The 19,394-nt window shown below is 43.5% G+C and overlaps 1 protein-coding gene across 26 annotated transcripts in view; it reads right to left on the reverse strand.

Annotated features, from left to right (window-relative positions):
* Window positions 1–19,394, reverse strand: part of IQCK (IQ motif containing K) — a 118,173-nt gene that overhangs the window by 69,826 nt on the left and 28,953 nt on the right. For 24 of the 26 annotated variants that reach the window (XR_011524448.1, XR_011524446.1, XR_011524449.1 and 21 more), the window contains 2 exons: window positions 13,209–13,261; window positions 12,996–13,073 (listed from right to left, as the gene is read on the reverse strand). Coding sequence is in view for 21 of the 26 variants with exons in the window: in XM_070566606.1 (XP_070422707.1) it covers window positions 12,996–13,073; window positions 13,209–13,261 (131 nt within the window). In the remaining 5 variants the exon portion in view is untranslated. Of the gene's footprint in view, window positions 1–821; window positions 1,946–12,995; window positions 13,074–13,208; window positions 13,262–19,394 lie in introns of those variants that run through there. The other 2 variants (XM_070566602.1, XM_070566601.1) reach the window with 1 other exon arrangement.

The raw sequence follows: 19,394 nt of genomic DNA on the forward strand, positions 1-19,394 counted from the left end.
AAAGAACTCTGATATCATCTTTAACCCTCACAGCAACCCTACAGTGTAGGTATTCTTAGCATCCCCCGGTACAGAAGAGAGGACGAGGCTCAGAGATGTGAAGGGATTAGTTCCAGGTCACCCGACTGTGGCAAACTGCACAATGGCCCCCCAAGAGGTCCATAACCAATGCTCAGACTCTGTGAATACATACATTCCCTCAGAGGGCAAAGGGACTTTGCAGATGTGATTGAGTTAGGGACCCTGAGAGTATCCTTGATTACGCAGGTGGGCTCAATGATGCAATCACAAGAATCCTTATGAGAGGGAGGCAGAGGGAGATCCTGCTACAGAAGTGGATGTGGCGATGGAAGCCAGAGGTCAGAGTGACACAAAGAAGGTGTCACGAGCCCTCCAGAAGGCAGGTAGCCTCCAGAAACTAGAAAAGGCAAGAAAATGAACTTTCCCCTAGGGCCTGCAGAAGGAACTGATTTGGGACTTCCAGCTTCCAGAACTATAAGAGAATAAATGTGTGTCGTTTTAAGCCACCAATTTTGTGCTAATTTCTTAAGCAGCCAGAGGCAACTAACACACCAACTAATGATGGCAGAGCTGAGATTGGAAGCCAGATGTGTCTGCCACGCTGCCTCACACAGGCTCCCCGAGCTCGTTCCCAAAGAGTCACCTAGAAACAACAGGAAGAAGGAAAGGAAGCAGGACTGTGTGCCCCAGAAAAAGGGCCACCCCCCTGCCAAGCCTCCAGCGAGGGGGAGGCACTTAGAGGATTTCCCGAATTCAGGAAACAGCTCTCCATCCTTCCTGTTTGAAGACGAATGCTGATGTAAAGAGCAAAGACGATTTATTATCCTCAGGAGACCCTCTGGCCTCTGAAATTACTGAGACAGAAATCTACCCTTCTAAAAGACAAAATAAATTAAAAGGATTTTTTCCTTTCAACAGGTCATGACAGCAAATGTTCTGCCACGCCACCATTTAATTATGATCTTTAGTGCAAATGCATGCCGTTTCCTGTGCCGTTTTGAAGGCAGGAGCGTTTTCGGTCCCACTGTTAACCTCGGTGCAAACAGACCATCCTATGGCTGGTGCTTGTCCTCAAATAGCACGGTGACACTTTTGTTTTCACTTCAGTTTTTGGTCATTAGATACCTTCCACCAACATGAAAGTATCGTGGATGTTTTCTTCTTCTTTTTTTTTTTTGTCCAAGGGTAGAACTCAGCTGAAAAGACATTTCACCCAAAGCAACCTTTTCTTTTCTCTTCTAGAACACAACCTTTGTTTCATTGAAGGTCTCAGCTTTAATGATGTCTTTCATCAGCCTTCCCTCTGGGACATGGGACCAGATAGGCAGCAATGCACCTTTGTTCCTTGTGCTCATTTAGGGATTTATTTTTGCAAGTGAATCCGACCAATTCGTTTCAGTCAAAATAAAAAGCAAAATGTTTCCTGTTCTTAATATGATAGCAAATAATTTCATGGCTTCTGATTGGCTGGCTGAGTCAGGACTATGTCCCACAAAAGAGGATGCTGCTGGATTCATAAACAGGAGGAAAGGCAACAGGAGATATGACGTAATTCCCCGCTGTTGAAAGGTGGGGAAGAAATCACCCTCTTCAAGCTCTGATGAGAGCGTGTGGGAGACGGTACTATTGTTTCCGGTTTATTGCTCCTTTCTCTGTCAGAGACTTGTGCATCCTTACTCTTTGCCGTATGCCCTGCAGTTTCTCCCTGTGGGTGCTGTCAGCTTCCCTGGAGCACTGATCCCAAGCTTGGCCAGGGGACTTGCATTGGCCAATGAACTGTGAGCAGAAGTAATGTCTGCCATTACATGGGCTGGCCCCTGCTCTTCTCCCTCTGCCGTGAGACTGAGGCAGGGGCCACTCCTTCATCCTGGGTCCCAGAATGAAAAGAGATGTGGAACAGAGCCAAAGGTGACACACAGCCAACCTAGAACAGGGTGGGGAATAAACCCTTGTGGTTATAAGGCACTGAGATTTGAGGGTTGTTTGTTACAGCAGCAGAACCTGGAGAAAGCTGACTAATTCAGAATACTGGAGGGTAGTTGGGGCAATACCATGTGGGAGCACATATCAGCCAGGACTCTCTCATTTGCAAGTATCAGAAACCTAACTCAAACTAGCTTAAGAAAAAAAAGATACTTATTGGCTCACTTAACTAATAGGCGTAGAATTGGCCTAAGGTATGGCCAGCTAGAGAGGCTGAAGTCAATGCCACAGGGGCTCAGGCTCGGGCCACCTCTCAGGTCTGCTGGTACCTCAGGCACTGTCTCCTTACGTGGCTGCCCTCAGCAGCTCAGGGCTGATAATCTCAAAGCTCCAGGTCTAGAGGAAAAGGGAAAAAATCTTTCTTGGTTCCTTCCTGAAAAATCTTAGACTTATCTCTGATTGAACCAAACTGGGAGTAACCCTGGTGGTCAGGGGGATTCAGTGCTCTGAGTGGCCAGGCCTGGGTCCCACGCCCAGCCCAGAGCCAGGGGTGGAATCAGCTCACTGTCTTCCTGAACGAGAATGGGAGAGGGGTGATCCTTTCAGCCACACAGGGACGTCTAGAACCCAAAGGAGGGGGAAACCAATGCAGGGCTGGAAAAAATATAAACGCCTACCATAGCAAGCAAGAAAATGGGATAGAAAGAAATAGAATAAATACCCTTTAGTTTTGAAATTGTTTTTAATTCTTTGTTTTTTAAAAAGATTGGCACCTGAGCTAACAGCTGTTGCCAATCTTTTTCTTTTTTCTTTTTTTCTTCTTCTTCTCCACAAAGCCCCCTAGTACATAGCTGTATATTCTAGTTGTAGGTCCTTCTGTTTGTGCTTTGTGGGACACCACCTCAGCATGGCCTGATGAGCGGTGCCATGTCCACACCCAGGATCCAAACTGGCAAAACCCTGGGCTGCCGAAGCAGAGCATGCAAACTCAACCACTTGGCCACGGGGCCAGCCCCCTGTTTTTATTCTTAAAGTAACTCTGCAGACAATATGAAAGCTACAAAATAATATAAAGGAGAAAATAAAAGGCGTGTTCCTGGCATTTGGAGTGAAACATCCTTTTTAAAGACTTTTAGGTCTAGAGTTATTTAATTCTATGATGATCCCCGATTTTAAACATTTTCTTTACACTGCATAGTTTAACTAATATGTATATTTTATATATGATAAATCTTGGTTATTTTTATAAACCAAAGAGAATTTTTTAAGGGTTGTCAATGTCTATATAAAATGGCTACATAAAATGCAGTTATTTAAAAAAAAAGTCATGGAAAAGAAACGGGTAGCTGAGAAGGGATGGACAGAATGAAGCGTATGCTAAATTACGGGGAACCTGTGGGAGAAGGCCCATCATTTATGTGATAAGCAATCGGCAGCCAGCCGTGACAAATGGTCACAACCTACCAGCTGTGATCTGACAACATAATGACATCGTGCATCAAAGACAGCTGGGCTTGGCAGAATTGATCTTACCAAGAACATTAAAATAGGACCCAAACTCCCATTTTAGATGGCTCCCCAGGCTGGTAGATAGCATTTATAGCCTCAAATAATCCTAATACAAGTGTAACATACAAAAGAGTTGCATCTTACACAGGAGCCATACTGTAATATGAGGACGTAGGTGAAAATCACATTTAGTCAGGATTTCCCCTTACCATACTTTAAATTCCATATACAGACACAGCATCTTTCATTCAATCCTGCGTAGCCAGCTCTCTCCCAGTCTTCGTGCTGATCACTGCAAATACCAGGTGATCTCCGGGGCGGCAGAGCTGAGTAATGGACCACGCCTTCAGCAGTCCAGACTCTGGAGCCAGACCGCCTGGCTTCAGACCCTGCCTCTGCTATTTACTGGCTTGTGACCTTGGGCAAATAAGTTAGCATCCCGGTACCTTGGTTGTTTCTCTGAGATATGGCTGTCGCTGGGATAGCATGCTCATGGAATATCCAGTGCTCCCTTGCATAGCTCAGCCTGCCTTGCAGCTGGTTTGGGGCCCTGCTCTGTGAGGAGAGGTAAGAAGGTTAAGAACCTTCTAGGCTGAGAAGGTTAAGAACTGGGGGCCCTCCTCCATTCCTTTCTTCTTTTGCTTCAGTGACCTCAAAGATCACATGTTCCAAATAGCTGTAATTTATAAGAGGGCTGTCCAAACTGCATCAGTGGTTATATGAGCAAAAATAAGCTGTTATTGGGTTAAGCCACTGGTACTTCGGTATTGTTTATAACTGCAACTTAGCCTAGCCTGGCCTGCCTGACTGATACAACGGGGAAAGAATATTTCCTACTTTGTTGGGTTGTTGTGTGAGTTAAATTAGGTAATATTTATAAATTGTTCAGAATAGTACCTGAACAAATACTATATAAATGCTTGATAGATAGGTAGGCAGGTAGACAGACAGACGGACAGAGAGACAGAAGGAAGTTGTTGCCTCGTGAGCTGCTCATGTTCTGAGGGACACATGAAACTGACTAAGGAAAGAGCTGAGTCACGTGTCCTATTCTATGCTTCACCTCCAGACTGGAACGACAAGGGAGATTGCTTGAATTTTTTAAAATCTTATTTCTCTCTTTCTCTCTCCCCGAAGAGTATATCATTGAATTAGCATAAATGAAGTACATATACTGCAATCCGGCTATATACGAAATCTGTCCGTAAAGACAGGGACCACATTGATCGTTGTCACAGTTCCATGGCATACAGTAAGTGCCCAATAAGTGGGAACCAGCCAGCTTATGAATATGTCTGCTTCTATAATTTCAGAGCACATTTAAGCATTTGATAAAGATCAGCTAAACAAATGAACAAATAAATTAAATAACTCCCTTTAAATAGCTGGGACACATCTGCTTGGTATACGCATCAGTAGTGGAAAAAAACATATTCCCTTAATAGCTGGCACCAGAATTCCTCTTAGGTAAGGAACTAGCTTTGTTTACGTGAAAGACCATTCTACAGATGGAAAAACTGAGGCTCAGAGAGATGAAGCCACCTTTGCCCAGAGTCTCAGCTGGATGTGGTGGAGCTTGGTTTGGAATGCAGAGTCGTGATTCTAGAGGCCAAGTTCCTAAATCCCGCACTACACTGCTGCCGCTTCTTTGATTTCCAGTCTTACACTTTGATTTACACTCTTACACTGCCCTTGACAGCGCCAGGATTTGACTTGCTGTCATCTTCAACCCATCCCCCACCAGCCTTCTCAGGATACTTCATCATTCATACTGATGACACCTCCAACACCATGGCCTCCAGTCCACCTGATTCCACAAGCCCTGTCTTCCCTCATGTCAGTCACTCAATAAAACCGTCTCATCTTAGAATGGGTCATCACTGAAGACTGTCAGATCTCGACTTCCCAAATTCTTGTTCTGATCATAACTTTCTATTCTTCCATCTTTCCCACCTACTCACTTCTATCTATATTGTTATTTGCCCTTACATGAGACTACGGTTTGGGAAGGTTACTGTCCACCTAGAACAGGGATCAGCAAACCACAGCTCATCGGCCAAATCTGGCCCACCACCTACTTTTGTAAATAAACTTGTATTGGAACACAGCCATGCCCAGTGGCTCACATATTGTCTACGGCTGCTTACATGCTACAGTGGTCAAGTTGAGCAGTTGCAACAGAAACCATATGTGGCTGCAAAGCCTAAAAGATTCACTATCCGCTACAGAAGAAGGTTGCTGATCCAACCTAGAAAGCCATTTCCTTATTCCCCAGGAACTCAGAGATTACTGGAGCCATGTCCTTAGGGCAAGCCCAGGACTTTGATCACGTTAATCCTCCTTCTCATTGTTGCTGGGGAGAACTGGGTTGGGCGTTGGAGGCAGGTGTGGAGGGAGACGAGGCTGATGGACGGGAACTGGTTGGTGAGTTGTGTGCACATTCAGAGCCAGGTTTGGGAGGGGTGACCACAGCCTCCCCAAGCACCATGAGCCTTCTCACTTGGGCCTGCACCTGCCACTCTCTCCTTGCCCCTGGGGCCATTTTCCTTCCATGCCATTTGAGCTTCCCAGCGTGATCACATGAAAACTCAGTCTCCCCTACTGTCTGTCACTCTAGCCCCCTCCAATGGAGAGGAACAGCCCTCAGCCCTCCCAGTTCACTGCCAGTCAATAGATGCCTCGTCGCCCACAGCACATCCACCATTCAACGAGGCGCTCACAAGGAGCTTTGGAAAATCTCATTGTTTCTTTTCCTTTTAATTTTTTATTATGGAAATTTTCAAAGATACAAAAAAGTAGACAGAAAAAAAAAATGAACCCATGTCACCATCAGCCAGGTTCAGTTATACTGTTCTCCATGTCAGTCACTCAGTGTAACTTCCCCTCAACCCTGTCCATAGACGTCATTTTATATTTCATTCACAAATATTTCAACATGTTTCTCTAAAAAGTAATAACGTTTTTATCATGACTATGAAATTATCATACCTTAAATAAAATAACAATAATTCTTTACATCATCAACTATCTACTAAGAGCTCAAATTTCCAATTGTCTCCTAATTTTTCTTTTTAGTTTGTTTCCTTGAATCAGGATCCAGATAAAATCCACACATTAGTTTTTAAAACTTTAAAATTTTCTTGCTTCTAAGATGGACTCTGCCACTCCCATTTTAGTGTTTCCGAGTTCGGTATGTTTCTTACTTCCAATGTGAAGACATAATGTAGTGTTTCTTTCTCTTCCTGAAAATTGGTTGTTCAATCATTAACATAATTCAGAAAATTTGGTAATTTATGAGAAAAGTGTAAGATAATCATTCTAGAAAAGTTAACAGTGCTTCCCCTTCAGACTTCCCCTTCAGATCCCCCTGCCCAGTCTCGACCTTTCACTATATTAGCTTGGCCAGTCTTCAACCCCGATTTCGGCAATCATTTGTTTTCTCTGCCCTCTTTCCAGGGTTGTAGAGGGTTGCTGGAGATAATCACATAAGCAGGCTGTTCATATGCACCGTGAATTCAGGCCATCAGCTGGGCCATGCCTATTTATCCCTGGTTGATTCCCCATCGGTTTCACCACAGCAGCTGCTGCAGCCCCCTCCCCTCCCCAACAAGCCTCCAGAACCCGCCTGGGCGCCCTCTCAGCAGATGCCTTCACACCTACGTGAACTCTCTCAACTCCTCCCCCTTCCACCTCAAATTTCCTTTCACTTTGAGCTCTGATCTCAGAGGAATAAATACACATCTTCTTTTATCTGTATATGTGTATACGTGCATAGAGAAGGACTCTTAAAAGAAGTTCCCTAAAATGTCAGCAATGGTTATATCTGAGAGGAGGGCTCTTAGGCAATTTGTAGCTTTTTCTTTTTCCTTTTCTGTCTGCTTTCACTTTTTTCACTGAGCATGTGTCATTTTTACAAAACCCAGAACAATTTTAAACTGTTATTGATCCCCAATATGACGTAGGTATCCCTTGGAGTGAGGGATTCTCAGTTTCTCCATATTCTCCATTACTTTATGATAGGCAGAATCATGGAGCCCAAAGATGTCCCCATCGTTAATTCCCACGGGATTATGTTATCTTACAATGACTACGTGAATATGTTATCTTACAATGACCACGTGAATATGTTATCTTACAATGAACACGGGATTATGTTATTTTACAATGAACACGGGATTATGTTATCTTACAATGAGCACGTGAATATGTTATTTTACAATGAACACGGGATTATGTTATTTTACAATGAACACGTGAATATGTTATCTTACAATGAACACAGGATTATGTTATCTTACAATGAACACGGGATTATGTTATCTTACAGTGAACACGGGATTATGTTATCTTACAATGAACACGTGAATATGTTATTTTACAGTGGCAAAAGGGACTTTGCAGATGTGATTAAATTAAAGACTGAGACGGGGAGATTATTCTGAATTATCTGGGTGAGCCAACGTAAACATATGAGTCCTCAAGAGTGGAAGAGGGACGGAAAAGAGAATCCGAGAAATGTGGCTAAGGAAGCAGGGTCAGAGATATGCAACGTGGCTGACTTTGAAGCTGGAGGAAGGGGCCACCAGCCAAGGAATACAGGCAGCCTCTAGAAGCTGGAAAAGGCCAGGAAACGGGTTCTCCCCTAGAGGCTGCAGGAAAGAAGGCAGCCCTGCCAATGCCTTGATTTGAGCTCTGTGAGATCTGTGTCCGGCATCGGACCTCCAGAACTGTAAGACACTAACTGTGTATTGTTTAAAGCCACCAAAGTTTGTGGTAATTTGTTACAGCAGAATTAGAAAACTACTAGACCCCTACTACCTCCCCACTGCCCATTTCAAATCAAAACACAACTGCAAGATAAGCCACGGTCATCACCGCCAATCACACATCTTAGAGTAAGTGCCTCCTTCACTGACCCTCCAGAACGGACTATGGGATGCTAAAAGTTCATTCTCACCCATCTCGGCCCAATCTGTGCATTGGACATGCGGCTCCTGATTCTGAAATCAGTGTCTCTCTCCAGACCCCACTTGTGAGCTTCAGGCCAATGCTTCCAATAAGGATTTCCTAGAGGCACCTCAATCTCAATGTGCCCCGGACAGGAAGCATCATCTTTACCCTTGATCCTGCTTTTCTGGCTAGGTCTCTTTGCTCCTATTTGGAGCCTCCCATTTACCCAGGAAATCTCACCTTTTCAGGCACACCCCTTCTCCAGTCCTACACTCATCCCGTGTCATCTGTCCACTCTACCCATTCTACGTCCCTCCTTTTCTATTCCTGTTGTCCTGGCTCAAGACCTCAGGGCTGTAACCACGGCCTGGGAAACAGCAGCCCGACTCTAGTCTCTCCTCAAGCTCACACATCCCCTGCTGTCTTGGGAGTTAGCTTGCCAAAACAGTCTGATCCCATTACACTTCTGCTCTAAAACCTTTTAATGCTCTCTCTTGCTTGTGGAATAATGCCCAAACTTCATGCTTTTACTGAACACCAAAATCCAACCCCTATCTCCCTCCCAGCCTTATCTCCCATCCCATCCCCAGATCCTGGCATGCTCCATGAGACAGCTATGCTGGTCTCCCGTGCCTGGACCAAGTCCTGCCTTCTCCCATCTCTGTGCCTTTGGCCTTGAATACCCTCTTCTGCCGTTTCTCTCTTCCTAAGTCCACAATGTCCTTCAATGGCAACAGTAACCACTAGTAAGCCACGTGTGTCTCTTCATGATCCCATTTGTAAGTGCATTATTTCACCGCATCTTCATAATCACCACATTTTACAAATGAGGAAACGGAGGCTTAGAGAGTGACCTGCTGTGCTGCTTTTAAAATACGTCCACACATGCTTTGATACTCTTTCCTTCAAAAGGAGGAGCTTAATTACTTTCCCTTTGAACATGGTACTTGAGCTGTACTTAGTGACTCTCTTCTGACTTATAGAATGTGCTGGAAGTGGAGGTGTTTGGCTTCTAAGACTGGGTCATAAAAGGCACTGCGGCTTCCTCTGCTACTCAAGTCTCTCATTCTGAAGGAGCATAGTCACCACATAATGAGGACACTCAAGCAGCCCATGGGAAGGCCCGTGTGAAGAAAACCTGAGGCCTTCAGCCAATAGCCACCACCATGTGTAGGTGCCATCTCGAAAGCGGCTCCTCTGAGCTGAGCCAAGCCTTCAGATGACTGCAGGCCCTGCAACATCTTGACTACAGCCTATGAGACTCTGAACCAGAACTACCCAGCTACCCTGCACCTGAATTCCTAAGCCACGGGAACTGTGAGGTATTAAAGATTTGTTATTTTAAGCCACTAAGTTTTAGGGTACTGCGTTACACAGTAATAGAGAACTAAAACCCTGACCCAGGGTCATGCAACTAGTAAGTGGTAGAGACCTGAATACTGGTTTGTTAAGAGTATGAGCGTTGTCCCTGCCGCTCATACTCAACCCCACCCAATACTGCCTGCAGTACTAGTCTATATCTTTCTTCCTTCAGAAAACCTTGACAGAGTCCCTCCCTCAAAATTCATCTTCCTCCAACCTGTACCTTTAAGCCCTACTCAAAATGCCCAGGCAGCGTGCTCCTGCCCGCAGCAATCACCATATTTTCCTTAGACCTACCTCACTTCATTTTCAGCTTCCCAGCTTTAGCACCCAGATCCTAGTGTTGTTGCAAAGATTAAATGAGATAATATGTGTAAAAGCACTTAGCAGAGTAATGGTTCAATCATATTATTTATTACCTCCTCAAGGCAGCACTTCGTCTGCCCTGTGGGTGAGGTTTCAACTCTGGCTGTACATTAGAATCACCTAGGAAGCTGTTAAAAAAACAAAAATCAATGCCTGGGCTCCACCCTGAATTAATAGGTCTGATTTAAGAGGTCTTAGGTGAAGCCAGGCAACAAAAGCTCCTCGGATGATTTCAGCGTGCAGCCAGGGTAGAAAACCACCAGAAAAACAACCAGGGGGGATCTTGCTGTCCTTGTCTCTCTACCCCCAACCCCCTGACATTTGCGAGTGTCTGGGGACATTCTTGATAGTGATGACTGTACGGGCGCAGCTGGCATGTGGTGGGTGGAGGCTAGAGATGCTGCGAAACATCCTACACTGCACAGGCCAGCCCCACACAGAGAATTATCTGGTGCTAAATGTCAACAGCACCAAGGTTGGAAAAGCCTGGATTAGATATTGTTTCCTGGCTCCTGCCCTCATTCTCCTTAAGAACGTTGGTTTCTAACGTTCAGATTGGTTGCCTCTCTGACACTGCCTGTTCAAACGGACGCTTGAGAAGGATATAGCACCTGAGTTCTTGCCTCTCAAAACCAAATCTGGGCACTGACCAGGTTGGTGCTGCCCCGACTGGGTGGGCTCTGGGCCCACCATGGGGGCCGGTGGATGGCCTTGTGCTTCCCCATTTCCCTCTAGTGCTTTGCTAACATCTGTATCACAACGCTCACTACAGAAACTTCAGCTGGTTGTAAGCACACCTCTCTTACCTCAAGGGCTGGAGCCATATTTTATTCATCTCTATTTTCTCCCCAGCATCAAAGCTCTGTGCGTTGCATTTGGTAGGTGTTCAATAAATATTTATTGCACCGAATTAGATTAATGTCATTTTAAGTTTTATCATGCTTCTGGGCATCTCTTTGAAAGGTAATGGAAATAGAGAATACAAATGCCAGTTGAGGTCAGAGCTCTTGCTTTTCTGTTCTTGTGGAGCCCAGTTGAAATGACCGCCATCGCTACTTTGTGGCATATTTATATGAGCTGCCAGAGGAAGTTAGCAACCATTTTAAATTAAGATATTTGTACAATAAATGACTAAGGATTTGAGAGGACTCTTATCTAGAGAAGTTCTCATATCTTTAAGATTCTTTTTCATTGGTTACTATAAGTGGGAAAATGTATCATTTTCAAGGCAAAGCAACAACTTGGAGAATGATACTGAAAAAATGTCTTAGAAAAATATAGGTAAATCTTTCATTTATTAATCATTTATAGTCAATAATTATGGGCCTTCCATTTTCATAGTGGACAAATTAGGCACAGGTTTAGAAGCTAAATAAGAAAAAGGTTTTCCAATATAATTCTCCTTTCAGTATGCAACCTCACATTTTTAAAAACTGGTAATATCTAGGGTGTTTTTAATTCTCAAAATTGAGAAAGTCAGCCAAGAGTCTATTCACCTTGGTATTTTCAAGAAGGGCAGATTTAAGCAAAAAATGTGACCTTTGAGGGTTAAGCATCTAATTTAATGTCTTCCACTCTGTTTAATATGGGGTTTTACAAACCTTACTGAATTTCCTAGTACCTCAGTTTCCTGACATTATTTTTGCAAAGGGCTAGCGTGAAAAGATTTTTGAAGCAACAGGTTAAATATATGTCATTTTCTCTAAATTGAGCTATCTTTCTTCCACCTATGTCTTAAAACAGAGGACCCCTGCTTAAATGTCATCCTCCAAGTCAGATCTCTCCTGCCCACCATATATAAATTAAGCCCCCTCAATACTCTGTATTCCTCCCTCCCGGCTTTATTTTTCCCTACAGTACTGACTTGTTTGTTTATTGTCTGTCATCCCCACTAGAACATAAGCTCCATCAAGGCAGTGATTTTTGGCTACTTTGTTCACTGCTTTACCTCCAGCACCTAAAATGATGTTTGGCACATAGCAGTACTTAATAAAAATTTATTTCATGAAAGAATAAATTATGCAAATCTAGAAATAAAATATACTATAATGCCATCAATGGCATAAATTAGATGTGATTCAATCAACATGGCTGGGTCTCAAAAGTATGTATTTGAGTTAAATAAAAGCAAGTTGCAGAATAACGCATACATTTCCTCATCTGCAACACAGAGCTGATAATAGCATTGTTATCGGGATCAAGTTAGTTCATTAGTGTTAAATGCTGAGAACAATGATACAAGCACTCGTAAATGCTAGTTGCCATCATCATTAGCATTGCTATATTATTGATGAAAAATAGCTCATATAATATAATACTACTAATTTTACATGATATAATCTAATTGTATATAATAAGTAATTTTAAGAGCTCTGGAAGTATGCACTATAGACAAAACTGATTACTTCTGTGAGGAGAGAAGGCTCAGGTTAAAATGATGGTCAAAGAGAGTTTTACCTTTATCTGTCATGTTCTAATACTTTAAATGCGGAACTGATGCATATAACCAAAAATTAATATTTAGAAAAGTTTAGTCGCATTTCCTGAGACATAATGACCTTCAGGGGGAGAGAGAGAGAGAAAAACAGAGAAAGAGAGGGCAAGGGAGAGAGAATGGAGAGATGAATTATTTAGGATAAGAATTTGTTACAGTTTTCTATTTTACTTCTGAAGTGCTTCTTGAATAATCACCACATAGATAGGATGCCCTCAGCCTAGACTGAAAATAACCAGAGACAAGAGACACAAATATAACTGACTTGGGGTCCTGGGTGGATTACATGAGTTAGTTTTCTTAGATTGGAGAAAACTATCATTAACACAATGTTAAAATTAGGAATTTGAAAACTTATGTTGTTACTTACTGAAGCTGCAGCCACTGCTCCACAAATGGAATGGAAAAGAATTCTGTGAATGGCTCCTCTGTCCTCTTCGGATTATGACTGGTCACGATGCCATAGGTTTGATTGACAAGAAAACAATAAGTAAGAATTCAAGTCAAGTGTTGTTATCGGCTTGCAAATTAACACTACTGAATCCTTAGGGTCACTGAATATTCAAAGACATAAAAAACTTACTTGTATAACCACTCGGTCAGAAAATCACAGGCAACGAATTTGGTTTTCTTCCTCTAAAGAGAGAAGACAGAATTGAATTATATTCTTTGCCTACATGTTTGAGTAGGACAAAGGAAGAGAAGTTAATTGATTGCTTGTGCTGGATGAAAATCGGGTGTCCTTTATGAGGTTTATAAGCACATCAACAAACAGTAACACAGGCCATGCAAAGAATTCTGAAGACATTTCTCCAGCTATCTTTGGATAAGCCTATTTGCTGATAGCAGGGACTAATAAAAGACTGCACATAGTAGGGGGCTTATTACTTGCTTTTGGAATTATCTCAGAAGGATTTGATTTAAATCTAGGCTTTGATTCTGAGTAATTGTATTTATTGCTTGTCCCCAGTCCTCTGAAATCCTCAGAATAGCAGTAGCGTGTGCCCCTCTGTCATAGTACCTCCAATGGAACTGTAACATAACTGCCAGCCCCTGTGTCTATCTCCCCTCCTTAGCTATAAACTCTCTGAGGACACGGCATATGTCTCCTTTTTCCTTATATTCTCAGGGCTTAACTGAGAGCCGTGCACAGAGTAGGTGATCAGTGGGTGGTGAGTAAATGAAAGAATGAGTCCACCATTCAACTCGCAAGCATCAAAGCAAGAAAGAATTTATGTACAAGAATTCTGACATTTAAAAGGAGGAATTGCTAATACAATTCTGGACAATTTCTCTTCACTGTCTTCCCATTTTATATATATATATATATAAGATTGGCACTGAGCTAACATCTGTTGCCAATCTTCCTCTTTTTTCTTCCCCCGACAAAGCCCCAGTGCATGGTTGTATATCCTAGTTGTAAGTCCTTCTAGTTCTTCTCTGTGGGATGCCGCCACAGCATGGCTTGATGAGTGGTGTGTAGGTCCGTGTCCAGGATCCGAACCAGTGAACCCCAGGCCGTTGAAGGGGAGCATGTGAACTTAACCACTCGGCCATGGGGCCAGCCCCCTCTTCCCGTAATATTTTATTATGAAATTTTTTCCTTCTTTTTTACCCTTCATTTTGAAATAGCCAACTCAGCTTTATAACCTGAAATAAGGTTGAAAAGATTGTTATGAAATTGATTCTCACCAAAAAGGAAAGTGCTACTTAAGATTTTTCACTGAAAGCTTTATTATAGCTGTTAGTAAATAAAATATGGCAGTGCCTGAGTTGCTGGAGATGGTTTGCAGCCTTTTACCTCATTGCTGATAGCCTTATATTAAAAAATTGAAACACTGCTGGCCAGGGCGATGAAATGTAGTAGACCATGTAATGGGGTCTTTTAACTCTGCATTGCAAGAGCAGAGTTCCCTTCAAAAGGCCATCTTTAACCAAAATAAGCAAATACTTGTACAACAATGCAAATATATATCTAGCATGAATTGCCATATAATAATTTCAACAGTCCAACAATTGTAGGCCGGCAGTGTCTCTCTCTCGCCCTACAAAAGATGCATTGTTCCTTTGGCATTCACAGTATCGTTTGGTGATAAAGATTCCTTCTCTGAGGGAATGCAGCTTGACTTACTCTATTAAATTGACTTTTAAAATAGCCAAATGGTTTGATGTATGAAGGTCGCGCAGACAGATTTAATCAGTTTTGACGCAAAGAAATCAAATGGAAGAAATGGTGTTTTCCTTCTCTCCTGGGCAAGCGTGGCCATGCCGTGCACACTCAGACCCACAGAACAGTGCGGACATTGTTCAGCTGTTGTTTAGTTTAAAAATTATCTGCTGGGGAGCCAAAAGGGAGAAGGGAAAGCAAATGGAAAGTTGTGGTGAGTGAAGAGATAAGAGAGGAAGCAATAGAGAGAACAGTTACAGCGCGAGATTAAGAAAGTGTGGGCACCCAGGGTTTTTGTAATGTGGACAAATACACTGAGGTCATGATTGTTAAAGGGTGAAAAAGTGCGATTTTGGGCAAGCAGAGGAAATGGTTAAGGCAACCTCAAACAAGGTTAAAAAGCAAAATATTTTTTAAAAGAAATCCAGAATTGAAAGGAAAAAGACCAAGTGTCGAGGGATAAGACATCACCATGTCCTCATGAGTCTGCAACTTTGAAAGGCATCCAAAAAAACAAGATACAGATAAAGGGAAGAACTGATGGACTGGCGGGCAGATATGCAATGAAGCAAGTAACGCAAAACGGTAACTGGAGAATCTGGGTGGTAAACGTGTGGGTGTTCACGCTGAAATTCTTTCAATTCTTCTAGATGTTGGAAAATTTCTATCATAAAATTGGGGGATGGAGGGTAGGGGAAGAGGACATCATCATAAAAGACCCAAACCTCAAAGAGAGAAAAGGTGGAAATCGAGGTTCCATCCAGACAGTATTTTGTGCCAGTTTTTACATTGAGTACATGTATGGGAGACAGACTGAGGCCTGAAGACTGGGAGGGGAAACAAGCAGCCCCGGAGAGCCACTGAACCTGCGTCAGGTGCCCACGGTGACCCCACCCCCACAAGGTCAAAGCATGTGCTGTGAGGTCGGTGACCTGAGTGTTGCTATGGCATTGTGTTGGTCGAGACTCCTTGGGTTTGCAAGAAATAGAAATATGCTCAGGTTACCTTGGTTTCTGGGGTCTTTTTTCAAGTCAGTTTAGGCTAGATTTTGCTGTAACAAACAAGCCCCGAATCCAAGAAGCTTCTATCATCAATGGTCTACTTCTCACTCGTGTTACATGAGCACTTCAGTCAGCTGTGGCTCCCTGCTCCATGCTGTCTTGACTCTGGGCCTCAGCTGACAGAGCGGCCTCTCTCTGAAAGAGTGCTGGGTATCATACAAATGAAAAGAATATGGGGAACCACGCTCTGACCCTTAAAGCGTGTGTTTGGAAATGACACCTATGATGTCACACAGTCAAGCCTCCCTTAGGGGAGGCCAAAGATAGTTTTGAACTATAACTTACTCTAGCACAGGGGGCTACTGTAAAGGTACGAGGAATGTAAGGAAAAAGAGAATTCCTCTGACTGGGGGCAGAGCCAGGGCTCAGGAAGAAGGGGGCTGCAGTCTACAGATGATCAGAGCACAGGACAGGCTAGCCATAGTCGTCGCCAGGAGCTCTGTGACCCAACCGGTTCTAGTTGTCTGTGAGACTCAGCTCATGCGCTGTGGCTTCTTTCTAACCTTGCTGCTGCTTTTTCTGCTGCTCTCTCCTAACTGATTCTTTCTCCTCTCTCTGTTCCGAAGACTGCTAACTCATGGCTTTTCAAGCTTCCTCCTCCTCTCTGGTGTCTCTTCCCTTCTACCCACAATGCATTCTGCCTCTTCTGTCTGTCATCTGACATCCATACTCCGCAGACAGGAGACTCTGATTGGGCTGGTTAGAAACTACCCAGGATAGGCCATCCCTGCTGGGCAGTGCAATTGTAGCAGATCATTTCATAGCCACTTGCCATCCCAGAGTGGCTGCCCACAGGGCGTGATACTTATTCCTGGTTCAGTCACTTGTGGCCAGGGTGATGGGGATGTGGACATAGCAGTGACAAAGGTCTGCAGTTAAGGCTGTGCACATGGCACGCATTAGAATGTCATAGCCTCCTCTCCCACATAGATATTTGCCACAATAAACTTCCAGATACCCAAGACCCCCCAGACATGACAAAACTAATCAATAATTATGATCCTAGAAATGAGTACACATTTGGACTATAACCAGATGCCAAAATTCTTATCACGGCAAACTTCAAATGGGGGTTCATTTTTTTCCCTCTGCATTAGAATTTCATTAGAGAAAAATAATACTTCTCAAAAAAAGTTAAAAATATGCACTCATAACACAAAATATTGACTTGACTAAGACTTCCCGCTCAGGTCACACGGTTATTTCTAAAAGCGTTCCTGATAAAACGAGTAATGCTAAAACTATTCTACCACACCTTTCCTGCGAGTATCTATTTTTTCCACTCCTTAGAATTTGTTTTCAAACAAAAGCTGACGGTGTTTCTAATTCTCCTTATTGGTCAAGGCCAGGAAATGGAGTTTCTTCTCTCACTGACCAGAGCCCTTGCACTTTTTAAAAGATATTCAGATATTTGATTTTTTAAAAAAACTATAACAAATGACTATTAGATGGGCAAGGAATATAAAAAGGAAAAAAGTTTTGTTTTACTGAATATTCATAGTAGCAAATTTTAATGTCATGAGATCATCAAAGGACTTATCAGGAGTTAGAAATAGTTTCCTGACACCAACTATTGTTTACAACACTCTTCGCTGTAATGGAATTTGATGAGCAACCAAAAGCCGAAGGGGAAAATGTTATGCATGGGACAGGATAGGAAAAGAAGAGGGACGTCTTATCGCCTCTATCCAGACGCTGCATTTAATCCATATTTAAAGCTGAGATAAGATTTATTTTCAGCCATCATTTTACTCATGCATAAAACTCCTGATTTCTTTCCAAATTAAGCAAGGTGCACTGTTCCAGTTTGGCCCTGTTCAGTAAACACATACTGACTGAGGACCTACTATGTGCTAAACACTAGGGATAAAGATATGAGTGAGACGTGGCCCCACTGTGGTTATTAACTCACTGTCCAGCAACCGCCCCAGAGCTGGGTAGCAGCTGTGATGAGCGTAGAGGATTGACCCCATCACCAGCTCGAGAAGGCCGTCCAGATTATCCCACTTCACCTGCCCCCTGGACCCAAACCAATCTGGTCTCCATCTATCCTGGCCAAAGGGACTCCCTGAATCTCAGAAATGGCCGCGGAATCAATTTCAGAGGGATAAGATGTGAGAGAAGATGTGCGGGCGGTTCTGGGAAATAACTTCCTCTGCTTTTCTGAAAGAACTTGGTCATTCTCTCCTTCTGGTTGATATAGTAGGTGGAGGCACAGCCTAGCTCAGTGGCTGCCTCTGTCTTGCCACTGTGAGGGGAGCCAGCGTAAGGATGAAGCTGACCCTGCAAGGGCCAAGCAGAGAGACAGAAGAGAACCAAGTCCTCGACTATATCACTGAGCCCCGGAATCAAACAAATCCCGAAGCCTTCCTTCTCTACCTCAGAACCCTCTAGTTTCCTGAGCCAATAAATCCTCTTTATTATTTAAGCCAGTATTCTGCTAGCTGCAACACAATGAGTCCTGGCCAAGATAGCTGCCCACTTTCTCTTCTGCCTTCTTTTGCCAACAGCTCCCGGAGTTCCTTTTGCGGATCCACCCTTCCCCAACCCTAATGCTCTGCGCATTGAGTAGGGCTCCTTCCCTTTGCCCAACAGCCCACTACATTCCCCTCGTTCCAAGGACTGGTTCCAAAGTAGGTAACTGACCTGAGTCAGTTCAGTTAGAGAGAAGCCCTGGGAGAGACTTTCTCCTTCTCTGCTACACTTGAGCCTTATGAGACATAGGCTGGTGCCACATGAAGGACCGTTTGAGGGTGGAGCCAAGCCAGAGGGAACAGAATCAAGAGATGGAGAGGGAACCAAGTCATGAAGACATCATCTGGGCCTCCACATCAAGCTGCGCAGAAGGATCTCCCCATGGGCCTCTCATCTACGTAAACAGACAAACAAACAACAATCCTGTTCTACTGAAGCCAGTTTACATGGGGTCTTCTGTCACTTGTGGGGCCTGTCCTCAAAGAGTTAAATCCAGCAAATATGAGAATGTTAGCTCCGCATTCTTAACACATCCAGCTGAAACTAACTCTTTTGAGTTCATATTACCAACTACTGTTAACAATATAAACCTTTTATCAAAAATTGCTTACAGGGGACTGGCCTGGTGGCGCAGTGGTTAAGTTCGCACACTGCTTCGGCGGCCCAGGGTTCACAGGTTTGCATCCCGGCGCAGACCTAGCACTGCTCATCAAGCACACTGTGGCAGCGTCCCACATAAAACAGAGGACGATTGGCACAGATGCTAGCTCAGCAACAATCTTTCTCCAGCAAAAAGAGGAAGATTGGTAACAGATAGTTAGCTCAGGGCCAATCTTCCTCACATACACACACAAAATTGCTCACAGTAAAAATTATTAACTTTACTCTGAGTGCCCAAAATACTTTCAGAGATGCATTGAAAAGAATTTCCAAGTGAAGTTTACAATGCAGCCACTAAGCCAGCTCTGTTGAATACAGCAGTCCAATTAAGTTCTAATTAAGTTCTGATCTCTCGTGTTCCAATTAAGCTAATCCAAAGGCATGGCTGGATGTCAGGGGATCACTT

The sequence above is a fragment of the Equus przewalskii genome, chromosome 12 (assembly GCF_037783145.1).
Source record: "Equus przewalskii isolate Varuska chromosome 12, EquPr2, whole genome shotgun sequence".
NCBI classification, from domain to species: Eukaryota; Metazoa; Chordata; class Mammalia; order Perissodactyla; family Equidae; genus Equus; species Equus przewalskii.